We start from the raw sequence: 16,222 nt of genomic DNA on the forward strand, positions 1-16,222 counted from the left end.
TGCTTGATCGCCCGCCCGCCCGCCTGGCCGCTTGTGGGCCTTGTCTTGACTGTCCGCCTGGCTGCCCGCGGGTGTTGCTTTGCTTGTGCGCCTCTGTGCGCCTCTCCGCTCTGCGCCTGTCACTTGTGCGTGGCCTGGCCTGGCCCCCCCCGTGCGCCGCGCTGGCTCTGCACCAGGGCCATCAGCCACGCGACTCTGGCCTCCCCCGCATCGCCGAGCAGGGGCCAACGTCCTTTTCACGGCTGCACCCACACAAGTAAACGCCTGGCCATCTTCCCACCAGTCACGCATCCAAACATCATAAGCAATCCTCATACCATCACCGGACTTGGAGCATAGACGCAGACAGGCCTTCATTGGCCTCCCGCTCCTCCCTCGCCCTCTTCCCCCCCTCTGTCCGTCATGGCTCCCACGACGCCCCTACTCACGCGCAACCGCCTCACCTATCTCCTCCTCGGCCTCGCCCTACGCCTCCTCCTCCTCTTCGTCGGACTCGTCACCGATGCTCGCAACCCCTCGCTGCCATACACCGACGTAGACTACCACGTATTCACGTCTGGCGCCTCTCATCTCGTCCACGGCTGCCCCATTTCGGCAGCCGTACCACCCCATCAGGCCGACCCGTGGGACACACTTCAGGAGTTTACTGACCCACCTGGCACTACAAAGGATGCTTGCGCAAAGGGATGGCTTGCCATTGGCGCCAGATATATCCTACAGCATGAAGACGTACTCACAGCCCGGTCCGCTGGAGCAGGGCCCGCAGAAGAGAAGCGGAAAGAGCTGGGAGATGAAGCAGCTCTCTCCCTCATTCCGCCCAATCGCATAGAGACAGTGCTTTTGCCAGTTTCCATGGCTGTATTGCGGCCCTTCTTGAAGCCGCTGGCTGCTATGGGCAATCCCTACGCTCGTCCCACGTTCCGCTACACGCCTCTGCTGGCCATACTCATGTCCCCTGGCGCATGGGCAGGTCCCGGCAGCTTCGCCGAGAACATCTGGGGAAAGCTCCTCTTCGTCCTGGCCGACTTGGCTGCAGGCGTGCTGATGTGGGACATTGCACTGCGGCGCAAGAGAGCTAGGGGGCGGGTGAACGCCCCGGCGCCTACCAGCTTCCCTGCCTCCGTCTTCGGCAAGGGCGGCTCTCTGCCCAGGCTCTTGTCCCAGCCAACCCATAGCGTCGGCCTCCTCTGGCTGCTGAATCCATTCCCTGCTCAAATTGCAACGAGAGGCAGTTCGGAAGCCATCCTATGCGTCGCCATCCTGGCGTTTGTCAACTCGGCGACGATGCTTGTAGAGGGTTTGGGGATCGGTGACGATGACGATGGTCTGGATGGAGTGATTGTGGTGGATGGCAAGGCCTTCGACGGCAATGCACAGGAGGAAAAGGCTGCCCCTCAAGAAAAGAAGCAATATCTTAGCGCTCAACCACTCAGCAAGGTGAATGAGGATGACGATGGAGCCTCGTCCGCCTCTACAGACGACAACTCGACCATCCGGCCAGACGCGCCTTCTTCCCCAGCCGATGCTCAGACAAGTGCAGCGCCCCTCTCGTATCCTCAATCATCCCTCCCCTCTCTCCCACTACCCACCTTGCCGATACCACTGCTGGTTGCGCCTCTGCTCCTCGCTCTTGCAGCCCATCTCAAGCTCTTCCCCATCTTCTTTGGAGTGCCCGTCCTTTCTGCTCTGCTGCTACGGACGGATGGAGAAGGTCTCAGAAGGGGGGCGAGATGGTCCGACGCGGCGCTGTTTGCTCTTATCAGCGCATATGCGTTCCTAGGTGTAGCTCTGGGACTCTGGATGATGTGAGTGGCAGAGACAGATCTTACCGATGTGTCGAAGAGTATATTCGCTGACTCTACGCGCTCTCTCACACGCCTGCTTACCAGATGGGGTCAGCCATATCTGGACAATACCTTCCTCTACCACCTAACACGGCTCGACCACCGGCACAACTTTTCGCCCTACTTTCTCCCCCTCTATCTCATCCACACACCCGCCATCTCAGGTACAGGCTCGCTCAGCGGCGGCGCCGCTGCCGCCGAGACTGCCGCGAGCTGGACAAGGTTGGGATCATTCGCGCCGCAGATTCTAGTGGTGGTGTACATTGGGTACAAATTGGGGAGAAAGGGCGATGTGCTTGCTGCTTGCGCTGCGCAGAGTATGGCCTTTGTGGTGTTGAACAAGGTTGCTACGAGTCAGGTGAGTCTGCCGCGCGCGATCAAAACAGATGCTAGTGAAGGTCCAATTCCTAATCTCCCTCCCTCCATCACTTCGCTCCCACAGTACTTCCTCTGGTATCTTCCCTTCCTCCCACCGCTCCTCCCCTCCCTCTCTCCCACCTCGCCCACTCAATCCTATCTCCTCCTAGGCGTCTGGCTCCTCACTCAGATCCTCTGGCTCTCCCAAGCCTACCTCTTGGAGATGCAAGCACAGGACGTATTCCTGAGAGTTTGGGCGGCGGGTTTGGTCTACATGGTGGGGATGGGGTGGGTATTGATGGGTGTCTTGGAGACTTGGGAAAGAGGAAGGAGGGAAATGATCATGGAGGAGGAAGAGGAGGAGAAGAGGGAGAGGGAGGAGGAAAAGGAGAGGAGTGCAAAGGAGAATGGGAAGAGTGTAGGGCAAGAGGTAAGGGAGGAGATAGAAGCCAAGGCGAATGAGGTGCCCGATGCTCGGAGAGGAGATGCTCAATCAGCGCAGCAGCAGCAGCAACAACAACAACAGTCGCCGCATCCAGATGATGTCAAAGCAGCTCCCGTGGCGAACGAGGTGAGATAAGTGTCGGGAAGCTCCCGTGAGGCAATGTCTTCCCCACTTTTCTTTGTCGAGTCCTACTTGGGAGTATGCAAAAACAGTACCTTATTCTTCGTTTTTGGGGCATGCTTCACCATCTTCTCGCCAGTCGTACAAGCAATGTCAATACTTTATCTGCATCGCCTCGCAATAATACTACAAAACCTCTTCACATCTTCCTATTTCCTGTTTCCTGCTTCCTCGCGCTATCTCCTCCCCTCCTCTCCCCTCCCCTTCACTCCTATCCTATCCTATCCTATCCTATCCTTACAGATCCTCATCTGCACTCTCATCATCAGGGAAAGCAGCACGTAGTGTTGCATTTTTTCTCAATCGATACTGGGAGGCATCGGCCGCGCGAAATTCCCTACCGATGCCGCGCACATTCAAGACTTGGACAAAGTCCTCGATGGTTTCGCCTTCTTCTTCAAGAAGGTTGGCTCGACTTGGAGCTGGAGCTGGAGCTGGAGCTGGAGCTGGAGCTGGAGCTGGAGCTGGAGCTGGAGCTGGAGCTGGAGCTGCCCTTACCTCCAGCCCTGACACTCCAGATCGTACTTGTGCTCTGCTGGATATACCACTAGACGAACCACTGCTACCCGATTTTAGACGTACAACGTTGCACTGTGCGACGTACCTCCTAGATCCATCATCCACGACTGCATGATAAAAAGGTTGTGATCTTCCTCCCCCTTCTAATTGATCTACTCCCATTTGTTGAATCCAAGTAGGACTAGCAGAACAAATGGGATCCCAACTGACAATGACGGCTCGATAACCAAATCGACGATGTTTAAAGAGAGTGCCGACGGTGTAGAGGATATTGTCTCGCTCTTGATCTTGCTCGGCGGAAGAGGCAGAAGAGACGCTCGAGGGGTGTTGGGGAGGACGACGTGGGTGAACTTCTACCGGGAGGATGTCGTTTTGAAAGAGCAGCCCGGCGCTGGTGCGGAAGATGCGATCTGCGTCTCCTGCCTCGTCGGAGGTCTCCGAGTCGGACGAGGCTGAAGAGGACGCAGAGAAAGCGTAGTGTTGCCTCTCATTCTCTTCCTCCGTTCCAAGGTCATGATCGGGTGCAGCACGCCTTCCACTCTGCTGCTGCTCCGCCCTCTGCTGTGCCAAGACAAGCTTGTTCATCTCGTCTTCACCTCCGGGACAAAGCAGTATGTCGAGCGGATAGTTCAGCTCGATCTGGCCGATGATCCATTTTTTTCCCCTCGTGCCCAACTCCTCGGGACTGAGCTCCGTCATGATCCATGCTGCAGCGTACGTCGCGTCTTCTTCGTCTTCGTGGCGGGGAGAGGCACGTCGTGAAGATGGCAGCGTGGAGGGGGTAGTAGACAGAAGGACTCTTTTCAAGAAGACAGGCAGAGCCTTCTGTAGGAAGAGAGCGTGGTGGTCTTTCGGATGACAGGAGAGGAATCTGAAAACTTCTTGAGCAGGCGTGGAGGCTCCTGTCTTCTCCTTGAGTGCGTCTTCATTGCTAGATTGTTGCGCAGCTTGCTGCTCTCGACTTCTCCTTGCACGGGCAGTGTGTACATGGATGACTCTAGGAATGCCACGCCCATTTTGTACCGCATTGAGAATGTTGTGGGCGCACCTTCGTATCAGGTCGGCAGGGCTGGCGGGCTTCCAGTCGATTGACGCCAGCGCAGCGTTGTAGGCCGCTCCTCCTTCGGCCGTGAAGTTCTGAAGATTCTCCCGGACTGGATCTTCCTGAGACGCGTCGATATAAAATTGTCGCCGGGTCCCTGGGTCGTTGGGCAAGTCTGTCATGGCGCCTTCCTCTACCACAGCAATGATCCTTCCCGGAGTATTGCAGAGAGCAGCAGCGATACCTAGTCTCCTAGCGATGGCGCAGAAAATGAGTGTGAGTGTGAGAGGCAGCGTAGCTCGATTGTCGGGACACATGATCGATATGTGTAGAAAAGAGTTGTCGATGTCGAGGAAATTCAGAGGGTCGGCGACGCCACTGCCTAATTGCTGCAAATGAGCCATGATCTGTCGGCTGGCAGCGCGGAGCGACGTGTTGCTTTCGGATCCTGGCCGGAGAGAGAAGTAGCACGACAGCGCTATCACATCCAGGTAGCGTGATATCTGAAGGGTAAGGAAGGAAAGGTTAGGGCAACAATCAGCTTATAGCTCCGAGCGCATGTGACCTCCTGCGTTCTCCTGAGGGCCCACTCACCTCAGCCCTGTCTCCACCCCTGAAGCATGCCAAAGCAGAGAGAGCTGCCTCGACCTCTTCGGTACTTGTCATGGCCCTCTGCCATGCCCCTCCATCCCGATCTCCAGCCGTCTGGGCCCGCATGACTTGCTCATCGTACCTCAATTGAGAATCTTTCTCTCTAATCTGTCGGAAGACCTCAAGCCCTTCGGCCCTCTGAAGGTAATCGAGCAGGGTGCGTGCAAAGTGATGGAGGGCGAGGTGGTAGTCTTTGTGAGGTCTCCTCACTCCTGGGTAACTGGACAGACGAGTATGGACGTCGTAGGCAGTCGGCCAAGGGCTTGTAGTCTCTGTGCGAAAGCGCGCCATAACCTCATCGACGTTATCGGCGTCGACAGTCTGATCCCAAGCCAGTCTATGCAGGAGATCTCGTACATCTTGGCCATATCGTAGAGCTAATCTACAGAAAGCAGCCAGATGTGTCCGAGAGAAGCTGGAAGAGCTGGAAGAGGAAGCGCCTTGATCGTCACTAATGACCAAGGCTCTGAGATCTTCCACCAGGCCATGATCATGCTGCATCCTCTCTTGAAATCTCCCGTGAAAGTTGGGCAGAGGTGGCCGAGGGTCAGACGGCGGGCCGGTGAGGAGCTCTAGTGAGAGGGTAAGCCTCTGTCCTTCACCTTCTTCTGACTGCTCTTGGCCCTGTCCTTGTCTCTCAACCAGCTCCCTCAGACCATCCCTCCATCTGCGCTGCCTCCAATGCTCCCATTGCTGATTCTCCGCCTTGGCGCCACCTCGCGGCCCGCTGGGCCAGAAGGACTCGCAGTGTTCCTCCCATAGCGCAGGCAGTGTGGCAGCCTGATTCAAATGCTTAGATGCCAGAGAGACCCTATGCAATGATAAGGGGTCCAGCCGAGATAGGATTAGCGACAGAACTTCGGAGGGGATGGTATGAACATCTGCTTTCGACATGGTGCAAGGGAGCTGAGCTGAGAGTCAGGATTCGGCGGCGTACTTCTAGGAGGGCAGCAGTAACAGTTGTGAGCGTTTGCGAAGCGACGAGGTCGCCATCAGAGGAGGGAGTGAGGAGACGACGAAGGAAGCCACGAGTCGGTCAGCTGTTCGAGCTTCGGTGAGGTCAGCCGTACGCAGTGAGCCTTGAAGTGGGGGTCCAATGGCAGTTCTGGCGGCTGCCATTGCGGGGCCGGAAATGTGGAGCAGGCGATCAGGCACAGATCACCCGAAAGGCCAGGGCGAGGCGAGTTGCTCCGATCACGCCGCGAGTGCTGCATCCGAAGCAAGGAAGGAGGAGGAGTAATGGGGGAAGGAACAGGAATAATGTGCCTTGCTTCGATATAAGGCGAGACTTGGCTCTGAAATAGCGGGCTCAGGCCTTCAGGAGTCGTTTGTAAGAGCAGACTAGAGAGAAGAGGCAAAGCCTCCAGATCGCATGAGCAGTGACCGCGGCTGCGCACAAGAGATCATACAGTGACATGCGGAAGATCACGAGCATAGAACTGGACTTGCGTGGGCTATTGTATTTCGGCGACAATGCGATCATCTCCGAGGAACAGAGGTGAGGAACAGAGGTGGGAACGCCATCACCAAGAAGCATTGCCGGAAGGGACATCCTGACCGCCGAGAAGAAGTGGTGGGGCGTGAAAAAATGGCGTGTGGGTGGGTGGGCGCAAGGGAAGCGGGAGCGGGAGAGTGGCCCAGTGCCTTGGCCCCACCGCATAACCGTTCCGCCCGACGCAGACGACCCGGGCCGTAGATCTTCATCGCCGAGGCCAGCCGTGCATCATTCCTTCCCACCCTTTTCTCCCCATCCTATCACCACCACATACAACAAACCCGCAACTACCATGTTCGCCCTCACCTCCGTCCCCCGAGTAGCTCTCCGAGCCTCGGCACCTGCCAAGCAGTGGGCTGCCGCTTCCCAGTCCATCCGACATGCCTCCACCCTCAAGGAGGCCGTCGCTGAGGCCATCCCCAAGAAGCAGGAGCGTCTGAAGGCACTCAAGGCCAAGCACTCCAACACTTCCCTCGGTGACATCAAGCTCGACAACCTCCTCGGAGGTATGCGAGGACTCAAGGTCATGCTTTGGGAGGGTTCCGTACTCGACGCTGAGAGGGGTATCGCCTTCCACGGCAAGTCCATCCCTGACTGCGAGAAGGAGCTGCCCTCTGCCAAGGACCTCGGCCTCAAGGGCAAGGAGATGCGTGAGTAGTCTGCTTATATCGCCGCACAGCTACATGCGAAGAGTCTGGAACAGGAGGGGGTGCCTGCAAGGCATTGTGTTAGGCACACCAGCAGCTCTTGAGGGAGAGAAGCTGTGTGAAGACGGCGTTCTTCCCACTTTCTCTTGCTGAGCTGATAGATTCGTTGCTGACCGTCGTTCCTCTCTTTCCTCGCCACGAATGCTCCTCAGTCCCCGAATCTATGCTCTGGCTCCTCCTCACCGGTGAGGTTCCCACTGCCGACCAGGTCCGTGGCCTCTCCGCTGAGCTCGCCTCCAAGGGCAAGCTGCCCTCGTACGTCGAGAAGATCATCGACTCGTTCCCCAAGACCCTGCGTGAGTAGACGATAACTTCAAGTATGATATATGTGATGACTGACGATCTATTCTCTTTGCTTTGCTGCGCTCAACAGACCCTATGACCCAGTTCGCTGCTGCCACCGCCGCTCTGAACCACGACTCTGCTTTCTCTGCTGCCTACACCAAGGGTATCAAGAAGGCCGAGTACTGGTCTCCCACTTTCGATGACTCCATCGACCTCATCGCCAAGCTCCCAGCCGTTGCCGCCAGGATCTACTACAATGTTCACGGCAAGGGAGATGGCAAGCAGGCCATTGACCCCAACTTGGACCTGATCGGAAACTTCTCCAACATGCTCGGCTACGGAGACAGCGTCGGCATGACCGACTTCCTCCGTCTCTACATCGCCATCCACGGTGACCACGAGGGAGGCAATGTTTCTGCTCACACCTCACACCTGGTTGGTTCCGCCCTCTCGGACCCCTTCCTCTCTTACTCAGCTGCTCTCCTCGGTCTGGCTGGACCCCTGCACGGTCTTGCCAACCAGGAGGTGCTCGTCTGGTTCAAGGGAATGCAAGAGTCGATTGGTCAGGAGGCCAGCGACCAGCAGATCGAGAAGTACCTTGAGGACACCCTCGCCTCTGGCCGAGTTGTCCCCGGTTACGGCCACGCCGTTCTGCGTCAGCCCGACCCCCGATTCTCGGCTCTGTCTCGATTCTACGAGCAGACACCGGAGCTGCGAGACCAGCCCCTGGTCAAGATGGTTCAACAAGTCTCCAAGATCGCCCCCGTTGTCCTGGGCCGATCCAACAAGATCAAGAACCCTTTCCCCAACGTCGATGCCGCTTCTGGAGCCGGTCTCACCGCTTACGGTATGACCGAGATGAACTTCTACACCGTCGTCTTCGGTGTCTCCCGAGCTTTGGGTGCCCTGCCCAACCTGGTCATGGCCAGGGCTCTTGGTCTTCCCATTGAGCGACCAAAGTCGATGTCGATTGAGGCCCTCGAGAAGAGCCTCAAGTAAGAATTGGAAAACAGCGTAGCTTTTGGTGCGTGCCCGGCATGAAACGTCAGCTCCTCTCCCAGCTTGTAATTGCCTTGGGCTCATCTAGGGAATTGTAGGCTTGCTTTCACAGTCGTCTACCTTTTGGTATTGAATGAATAGAGTACCCTTATCATACGTATGTCTGAAGCTTCGCTAGCTGGGTGCTGAGTGCTGGGTGCTGAGTGATCTGTTCCTAGTCTGAGTTTGGCTGCGTCCGGTCAGCGCGTGTGTAGCCTCGGAGTCACAACGACATTGATGGCAAGCTTCAGTGCGATAGTCAGACGCCTCATAAGCGATCTCTACGTCTCTGGTAAGGCGCACTTGACAATCTCTTCCTTTTGAAAGCTGCCGTGAACCCACCTGCTTTCGTCTCCTCGGGCGGGGGCAGTGCGAGCGGCGAACCCCTCTTCGCCTGCTTTTCTTCTCCCCCTCCCCCTCTGGCCCCTCCACGTGTGGGACAAAGTGTTGGTCCAGGGCGGAGACGCCGCACTTCCGACGCGTTGCAGGACGGACGGAGGACGTCGCCGGCGACTTGAGTCGAGTTGAGCGGACGAAGGACGCCCCCCCTTGCCGGCGTGCATGCATCTTGGGATTTCCCAAGTAGCACGCAGGAGAAAGGGTCCTACCGGCCACGCACCCTTACCAAGAGAACGCAGGGGTTGCACTACAGGCAGACGGTCAAGCCATGGCGCCGGCATTGCTCATCCCTCCCGAGGGGAAAAGGAAAGAGGGCTGAGACCATTCAACGTTTGTTCCCCTGTCCTTCGTACTAACCACTCCTTTCAGACTTCCTCCTTCCACCCTCTCTCACTCGGCTGTGTAGCAACCCTTTCCCCGCTTAGCTCGGCACATCTGCTGAGGCTAGGAGCTCCCACCTCTACTGGATGCGCTCTGACCGTCTGTGCAGCCTCAAGTGAATACAGCAGGGACGGCCGCCCCTCCCTTCCCCATTCACTGCCTCAGCCTCAAGAAGCTCAGCGCCGTCCTTGTACATATGCTTCAGGACCCTCAACACTCTGCTTAGCTCTCCCTCTTGTAGATACAGATACAGATACTCTCCGCAATGACCTCTCATTTCGCTCGCCCTCCGCCGGAGAGCACACCCTCAGACCTGGTGTCTCTCGCATCGGATAGCAGTACCTCCGCCAATGCCACCTCCATCGTCTCAACCCTCCAGCAGCGCTTTCGTTCAGACCTTCCCTATACTCGCCTCTCGCCCACACAACTCGTCGTACTCAACCCTCTCAAGAGTCTGGCAAGCTCCAGCGAGGCATCTGCTGATGACTACAGGAAGCAAACCTTCAGCGATGTGAATTGGGAGGCCGAAGGAAGGCCGCCTCCGGAGAGCGCTCTGGCGCCCCATCCTTACGAATTCGCTGGCAGGGTCTACCACACGATGCGGAGGACCGGATCTTCCCAAGGAGTGGTATACGATGGCGCCACCGGCTCGGGTAAGACGTCCACTGCTCAGCTCTTCACTTCACAGCTTCTCCGTCTAGCTAGCGCCTCGAGCAAAAGGGAGCACAAGATGGCAGAGCAGATCCGCAGCCTCGATGTTCTATTGAACTCCTTCGGATGTGCGCAGACCACCGCCACCAGCAATGCGTCCCGCTTCAGCCGTTTCCTGGAGCTACACTTTGATACTTCCGGTCGTCTGGGAGCTGCACAGACTTTGACCTTCGGTCTGGATAAAAGCAGGGTCAATGCACTAGCTTCGGGTGAAAGAACCTTCCACGTCTTCTACCAGCTACTCGCTGGCGCTACTCATGAGGAACGAGATCTATTCAAGCTCGACGACGTCACGAGTTACTCTCTTCTCGCATCTTCTGGTTGCTACCGATTGGCAGGGGGACCTTCGACCGACGACAGTGTTGGCATGGGCGCTTTGCGTGCAGCTATGAAGACGCTCGGCTTCAAAGAGAAGCACTCCCAAGCAGTCTTCTCCTTTCTCTCTGCCATACTTCTCCTGGGTAGCATCGAATTTGGAGATCACGCAGGCAGCAGTTTCTCGCTTGGCGGAGAACCTGCGCAGGTGACGAACCCCAATGTTCTCGACGACGTGGCAGAGATGCTGGGTATCAACCCCGAAGATCTAACGCAAGCGCTGACCCACAGGTCTCGCTTCATTCGGCAAGAGTCAGTGACCGCCGTTCTTGACAGCGCTGGCGCTCGAGCTCAGAGGGACAGCCTAATGCGGGACCTCTATGCCACCTTGTTCGCCTTTGTCGTCGAGACTGCAAACCATAAGCTCGCCCCTGCTGACGACGCTGCGTATGCGGCCAAGATCGTGCAGCTAGACATCCCTGGCTTTCAGCAGTCGAGCCACACCGGCAATGCCTTTGCCAACTTTGTGATCAATTCCTCTGCTGAGTGCTTACGCAATTGGCTGTCTCGACGCGACTTCGATGACTCTGTTGGTCCCAACGCGGCTCTCGCGAGAGAAGGCATTCGCCTGCCCGATGTAGAGCACAGCGTAGACGGCAAGAGATGCGTGGAGATGCTCAGAGGTGGAGTCGTGGGCTCTGAGGTGACAGATCGTGATCCGATTGGCCTCTTTGGACACCTAGCAAGTGCTGTCGATGACGTCTTGTCCGGTGACGCCAGAGAAGAGGACGACGCTTCCTTTCTCCAAAAGGCGGACAGGATGGCGCCCTTCACCCCTTCATACATCGCCTCGACCAAAGCTCAGCCTCAGAGCCGGAGTTCAGGAACATTTGCCGTCAACCACTACAGTGGGCAGTGCAAGTACGACGCCACCAGCTTCGTCTCTCGGGAGATGAACGCCTTTGATCCGACGTTCCTGCAGATGCTGCGTCGCTCACAGGTCGCTTTTGTCGCGCGGCTCTTCGTCGGACCAAGCCTGGCGACTATTTCGCACCCCTATGACCCCAATTCTATAGTCGGGGCCCAGGTTTCTGTTCGACCCCTGCGTCGACCTTCTCCACTGTCCGAAAACGGCGGTGTTCAGCCGCTGCTGGACCCTCTCAAGCCGTATGGTATCACGAGACAGATGAACAGCACTCTCAGCGAGATACTCCGCACTGTGGACCAAGCTGGTCGAGTGTGGCCTGTCTTGTGCATACGGCCTAATGACATCTCTCAGCCAGGTTCATTCGATGCACGGAGTGTCCAGGCTCAAGTCGCAGCACTGGCCTTGCCAGACCTCGTAGCTAGGAAGAAAGTCAACTACGTACAGGGTCTAAGCTACGCCAGCTTCTGTGAACGCTATCATGAGTCAGTCGAGCCTGCAGCTGCTGCCGTAGGGGGAGTGACAGAGCCATCGGAGAAGATTCAAGCATTTGTCATCGCGAATGGGTGGAGAGAAGCTACAGACTATGCTTTCGGAGCTACCAAGATCTGGCTCGTCTATAGCGTCTGGAGAAGGATGGAAGACAGGCTGAGAAGATCCGAAGTCGCAGATCCTTCGCCCATACCAAAACCTACCTTGGCAAGTGGTCATGGCGATCACACGGCCTCTTCCTCCGCCTCAACTTCGTACCTTCCTCGCATGGAGCGTGAACAAAGCTTGCCGGACGTCTTTGACGACGAGCAACCAGCCCTTCCAGCTGCGAGCGAGACTGATTCAATGCTCCTCAGACGATCCTCGGAGGCTGCGCCTACAAACCCATTCTCAAGCGTAGCAAACGGTGATTACGACAGGGCGCTTGCGGATCACCAGCTTGATGCGGGTTCTCTGTACGCTAATGAATGGAACGACAAGCGTGCCTATGGGGATATCAACCCTCTGCTTGCTGAGAAAGCTGGCGACAGGGTGCCTCGAGCCATCGATGCGGTCGAAGAGATTCCGACGACTTCGATTCGACGATGGTGGGTTCGCTTCACCTGGCTGTGTACTTGGTACATACCTACCTCGCTTCTGGCTAAGTGGGGAGGCATGAAGAGACCTGACGTCCAGATGGCATGGAGAGAGAAGGTGACGATCTGCAGCATGATCTTCTTCCTCTGCGCAACTATTCTGTTCTACATCCTGGCGTTCGGAAAATTGCTCTGCCCCGATTCTGACAGGGCTTGGAATACAGACGAGCTCGCCACACACGCTGCTTCAAATGATTACTACGTCGCAATTGCTGGTACTGTGTACGACCTGAGCAAGTTCGTCAAGCTCCAGCATTCCGATACGTCTACCGAAGTCACTGAGGATGTAATGCTGGAATTGGGCGGTCTCGACCTCACTGCGTACTTCCCAGTGCCCATGACGCTTGCTTGCCCTGGTCTGGTCACGAGCAACACGTTCACGCTGGATGTCAATTCCAATTTGACGGCTACCTACACCCAAGCCGTTCACACCTCGGGAACACTTCAAAGTGACAGCTCTTCGGCGCTGGCGAACAGCACGTGGTACACAGACACTCTGCAGCCCTTCCTCAAAAAGTACTGGAAGGGCTACTACGTCTTTTCCAACTCTGATCTGGCGGAGCAGAGCACCTGGAGGACATGGGCTGCCATTGACTCCAAGGTCTACGATCTGACGAACTACCTTGACACGGTTGATACTGCCACCAGCGGTACTCTCGAGAACCAGAATGTCAACTTTCTCGACTCAAGCATCGTCGACCTGTTCGGCCAGTCGCCAGGAGGAGACATTACGAAGGACTTCAATAGTGTCATCTCGAGTATGAACGAGACATATCGCGAGCAGAACCTCAATTGTCTCAACAATGCCTTCTACGTTGGCAAGACTGATTTTAGAGATACTGCAAGGTGCTTGGTACAGAACTATCTCCTGTTGGCGTTTTCGATTATCCTCGTTGCTACCATTCTCTCCAAATTCATTGCCGCATTGCAGCTCACTACCAAGCGCAATCCAGAGCAGCAGAACAAATTCGTCATTTGCCAGGTCACTTGCTATACCGAAGGCGAAGAGGAGCTGCGCAAGACAATTGACTCGATCGCTGGTCAGAAGTATGACGACAAGCGCAAGCTCATATTCATCATCTGTGACGGAATGATCATCGGTAGTGGTAACGAGCTTCCCACGCCAAGAATCGTTCTGGACATCTTGGGAGTCGAATCAAAGGTCGACCCAGAGCCATTGATGTTCAAGTCAATCGCCGAAGGCTCCAAGCAGCTCAACTATGGCAAAGTCTATTCTGGACTATATGAGTACAATGGCCACGTCGTTCCTTACATAGTTGTCGTCAAGGTCGGGCGTCCAAGTGAAAGAGTTCGCCCCGGCAATCGAGGCAAGCGTGATACGCAGATTCTAATGATGCGATACCTCAATCGGGTCCACTTTGATGCGCCGATGTACCCACTCGAGCTGGAGATCAATCACCAGATGAAGAATGTGATCGGCATCGATCCGACCTTCTACGAGTACGTCTTGATGGTGGATGCCGACACGAGGGTGGAGTCTGACGGCCTCAACAGGCTCGTCGCAGTTGCCGCCGATGACTCGAGGATCATCGCCATCTGTGGAGAGACAACGCTGGACAACGAGCATGGCTCTTGGTGGACAATGATACAGGTGTACGAGTACTACATCTCCCATCACCTTGCCAAGGCCTTCGAATCCCTCTTCGGCAGCGTCACCTGTCTTCCAGGTTGCTTCTCAATGTATCGACTTAGGAGCGCCGACAAGGGACGACCAATGTTCATCTCCAACCGCATCATTGATGAGTACTCGGAAAATCGAGTGGATACGCTTCACAAGAAGAACCTCTTTGCCCTTGGTGAGGACCGTTACTTGACAACGCTCATCCTCAAGCACTTTCCGACTTTCCGAACCAAGTTCACAGCGGATGCTAAAGCTCACACTGCTGCTCCAGATCGCTTCAGCGTTCTGCTCTCTCAACGTCGACGATGGATCAATTCGACGGTACACAATTTAGCTGAGCTGCTGCTCATGCCGGAGCTCTGCGGTTTCTGCCTGTTCTCAATGCGCTTCATTGTGTTCATTGACCTACTGGGCACAGTCATTCTACCTGCAACGGTCGTCTACTTGCTCTACCTCATCATTACCGTCTCGACAGGGACGTCAGCCTTCCCTCTTATCTCCATTGTGATGATTGCAGCAGTATACGGGCTTCAAATGATCATCTTCCTATTCAAGAGGCAGTGGCAGTACATCGGCTGGATGGTCATCTACCTCTTGGCTTTCCCAATCTATTCATTCTTTCTGCCAGTCTACTCCTTCTGGCACATGGACGACTTTTCCTGGGGAAACACGAGGATTGTCGTTGGTGAAAAGGGCAACAAGAAGATCATCGCCGGTACGGATGATGAGCCTTACGACGATTCCATGATTCCCTTGAAGCGATTCAGCGATTATCAGCGAGATGTGTGGGACAGAGGCTACAGTGGCACGGCAGCTGATATGCCAAGGGATGGCGACAGCTTCGACTCTCTTCGTCTTCAGCAGGGAGCATTCTACGCTCCGGGTCTGAACGGCAGCATGATGTTCCAAGGGGCGCATACCGGAAGAACCGCCTCCCCGAGAGGTTTTTCTGTATACCAGAGTCCCTTCGATTCTCCTCTGAGGGAACCTAGCCGCCCTGGCAGTATGTACAAGTCGCCCTCATATGCCGGGTCGGCGACTGGCGCATCGGAGCGAGCAAGCGGTGACTACTTCCAGTCGACCAATGTTCTCGAGAAGCCGAGATATTCGCGCAGCAGCTCTCATGCATTCAACGACGGCTCACGCTCACGTTCTCCTTTGACGTCTTTTGGTGGACCACTTAATTCCTCGGCTTCTCAATTGAATATGGCGACGCCAGGCTCGATGGCTCGTGCCTCCAGCCAGATGTCGATGAGCGGTGGGATGCCCCTCTTGCCGCATATGAACTCGATGCAGGGTATGCCATCACCCGCCTTTGGTGTTCAATATCCATCCATGTACGGCTTTCCAGCTGCCGGAGGCTTCCCGACAAGCAACTCTGGGATGCTGCCCAGCCAGTCGATGGACATGCTCAACCGGCAAAGCTCTGGAATGGCCCTCGCTGCGCAGTACACTGGTGGATCTGCTTTCAATCCGCGCTTTTCCACGATGACGGGAGGCGCTGGCAATGGAGGCGGCATGGCCAATCCCTTTTCGTCGACACACAATCTGGGCAGCTCAACACCTGAGAATGTCCTTCCGGTCAGCCATAGCACAGATCCGAGCGAGGAGGAGCTCAAGTCGGCCATCATCTCCTTCCTGGGAGCTCAGACGGACCTGTACAGTGTGACGAAGCGCAACGTGAGGACTGCTGTGGAGGATAGCTTTGTAAATGCGAACGTAAAGGAGAAGAAGGCGTTGGTGAACCGACTTATCGATGAGGTGCTGGAGGGCAAGTCGTAGAGATGTGGGCAGGGAACAGAACGGAACGGAGCGGGATGTGGCTCCGGAATGACTGCGACATAGAGTTCCTCTTTTCCTTGGACCCCCTCCACCCGCCTTGTCTCCGTTACGATCTGTAACAGCATACGAACATTGCCTTGCCAGTGACCCTTTCCATCAGAAGTATAGATGTGCATCTCGCACTCTGCGAGCTACCTACCCCGAAAAAAATGAGCGTGGGGGTACGTGCCTCTGTGTGTGCGGGAAGAGGAGAGGGCGAAAAGTGGAGCGGTGTGCGGTGTGTGAAAGCACCGGGCCGGTTGCGAGGGGGCCGAGGCTGAGCCTCAACGCCGGCCGGGTGAGTGGCTGCAGAGGCAGAGACAGACAGAGGCCTCTTC

General features: G+C 56.1%; 4 protein-coding genes across 4 annotated transcripts; 3 read left to right on the forward strand and 1 right to left on the reverse strand.

Moving 5' to 3' along the window:
* Positions 1-261: 261 nt before the first annotated feature.
* BCV69DRAFT_285087 (hypothetical protein) lies at positions 262-2,966 on the forward strand. The gene is made up of 3 exons (XM_025493269.1): positions 262-1,805; positions 1,890-2,202; positions 2,287-2,966. Exons 1-3 carry the CDS (start codon positions 403-405, stop codon positions 2,779-2,781), a joined length of 2,211 nt encoding a protein of 736 aa, XP_025345619.1. The 5' UTR covers positions 262-402; the 3' UTR covers positions 2,782-2,966.
* A 97-nt stretch (positions 2,967-3,063) lies between these two features.
* On the reverse strand, positions 3,064-5,932 carry BCV69DRAFT_301257 (hypothetical protein; the record flags this gene model as incomplete). Its single annotated transcript, XM_025494544.1, has 2 exons — positions 3,064-4,890; positions 4,982-5,932. The coding sequence occupies 2 exons, from the start codon at positions 5,930-5,932 to the stop codon at positions 3,064-3,066; spliced, it is 2,778 nt and encodes a 925-aa protein (XP_025345620.1).
* An 876-nt stretch (positions 5,933-6,808) lies between these two features.
* BCV69DRAFT_285089 (citrate synthase-like protein) lies at positions 6,809-8,684 on the forward strand. Its single transcript, XM_025493270.1, has 3 exons — positions 6,809-7,183; positions 7,393-7,536; positions 7,614-8,684. The coding sequence occupies exons 1-3, from the start codon at positions 6,826-6,828 to the stop codon at positions 8,522-8,524; spliced, it is 1,413 nt and encodes a 470-aa protein (XP_025345621.1). The 5' UTR covers positions 6,809-6,825; the 3' UTR covers positions 8,525-8,684.
* Positions 8,685-9,126: 442 nt separating this feature from the next.
* Positions 9,127-16,046, forward strand: BCV69DRAFT_285090 (hypothetical protein). Its single transcript, XM_025493271.1, has one exon. It carries the CDS (start codon positions 9,609-9,611, stop codon positions 15,843-15,845), a length of 6,237 nt encoding a protein of 2,078 aa, XP_025345622.1. The 5' UTR covers positions 9,127-9,608; the 3' UTR covers positions 15,846-16,046.
* The last annotated feature ends 176 nt before the right edge of the window (positions 16,047-16,222 follow it).

Source organism: Pseudomicrostroma glucosiphilum (assembly GCF_003144135.1).
Source record: "Pseudomicrostroma glucosiphilum strain MCA 4718 unplaced genomic scaffold BCV69scaffold_16, whole genome shotgun sequence".
In the NCBI taxonomy this organism is placed as follows: Eukaryota; Fungi; Basidiomycota; class Exobasidiomycetes; order Microstromatales; family Microstromataceae; genus Microstroma; species Microstroma glucosiphilum.

Bases quoted from the DNA above. Each gene is read 5' to 3' on its own strand.
- BCV69DRAFT_285087 (XM_025493269.1), top strand. From the start codon at position 403: ATGGCTCCCACGACGCCCCTACTCACGCGCAACCGCCTCACCTATCTC. The intron at 1,806-1,889 runs GTGAGTGGCAGA...CCTGCTTACCAG, and splicing joins GCTCTGGGACTCTGGATGAT to ATGGGGTCAGCCATATCTGG. The intron at 2,203-2,286 runs GTGAGTCTGCCG...TCGCTCCCACAG, and splicing joins ACAAGGTTGCTACGAGTCAG to TACTTCCTCTGGTATCTTCC.
- BCV69DRAFT_285090 (XM_025493271.1), top strand. From the start codon at position 9,609: ATGACCTCTCATTTCGCTCGCCCTCCGCCGGAGAGCACACCCTCAGAC.
- BCV69DRAFT_285089 (XM_025493270.1), top strand. From the start codon at position 6,826: ATGTTCGCCCTCACCTCCGTCCCCCGAGTAGCTCTCCGAGCCTCGGCA. The intron at 7,184-7,392 runs GTGAGTAGTCTG...AATGCTCCTCAG, and splicing joins CCTCAAGGGCAAGGAGATGC to TCCCCGAATCTATGCTCTGG. The intron at 7,537-7,613 runs GTGAGTAGACGA...TGCGCTCAACAG, and splicing joins CTCGTTCCCCAAGACCCTGC to ACCCTATGACCCAGTTCGCT.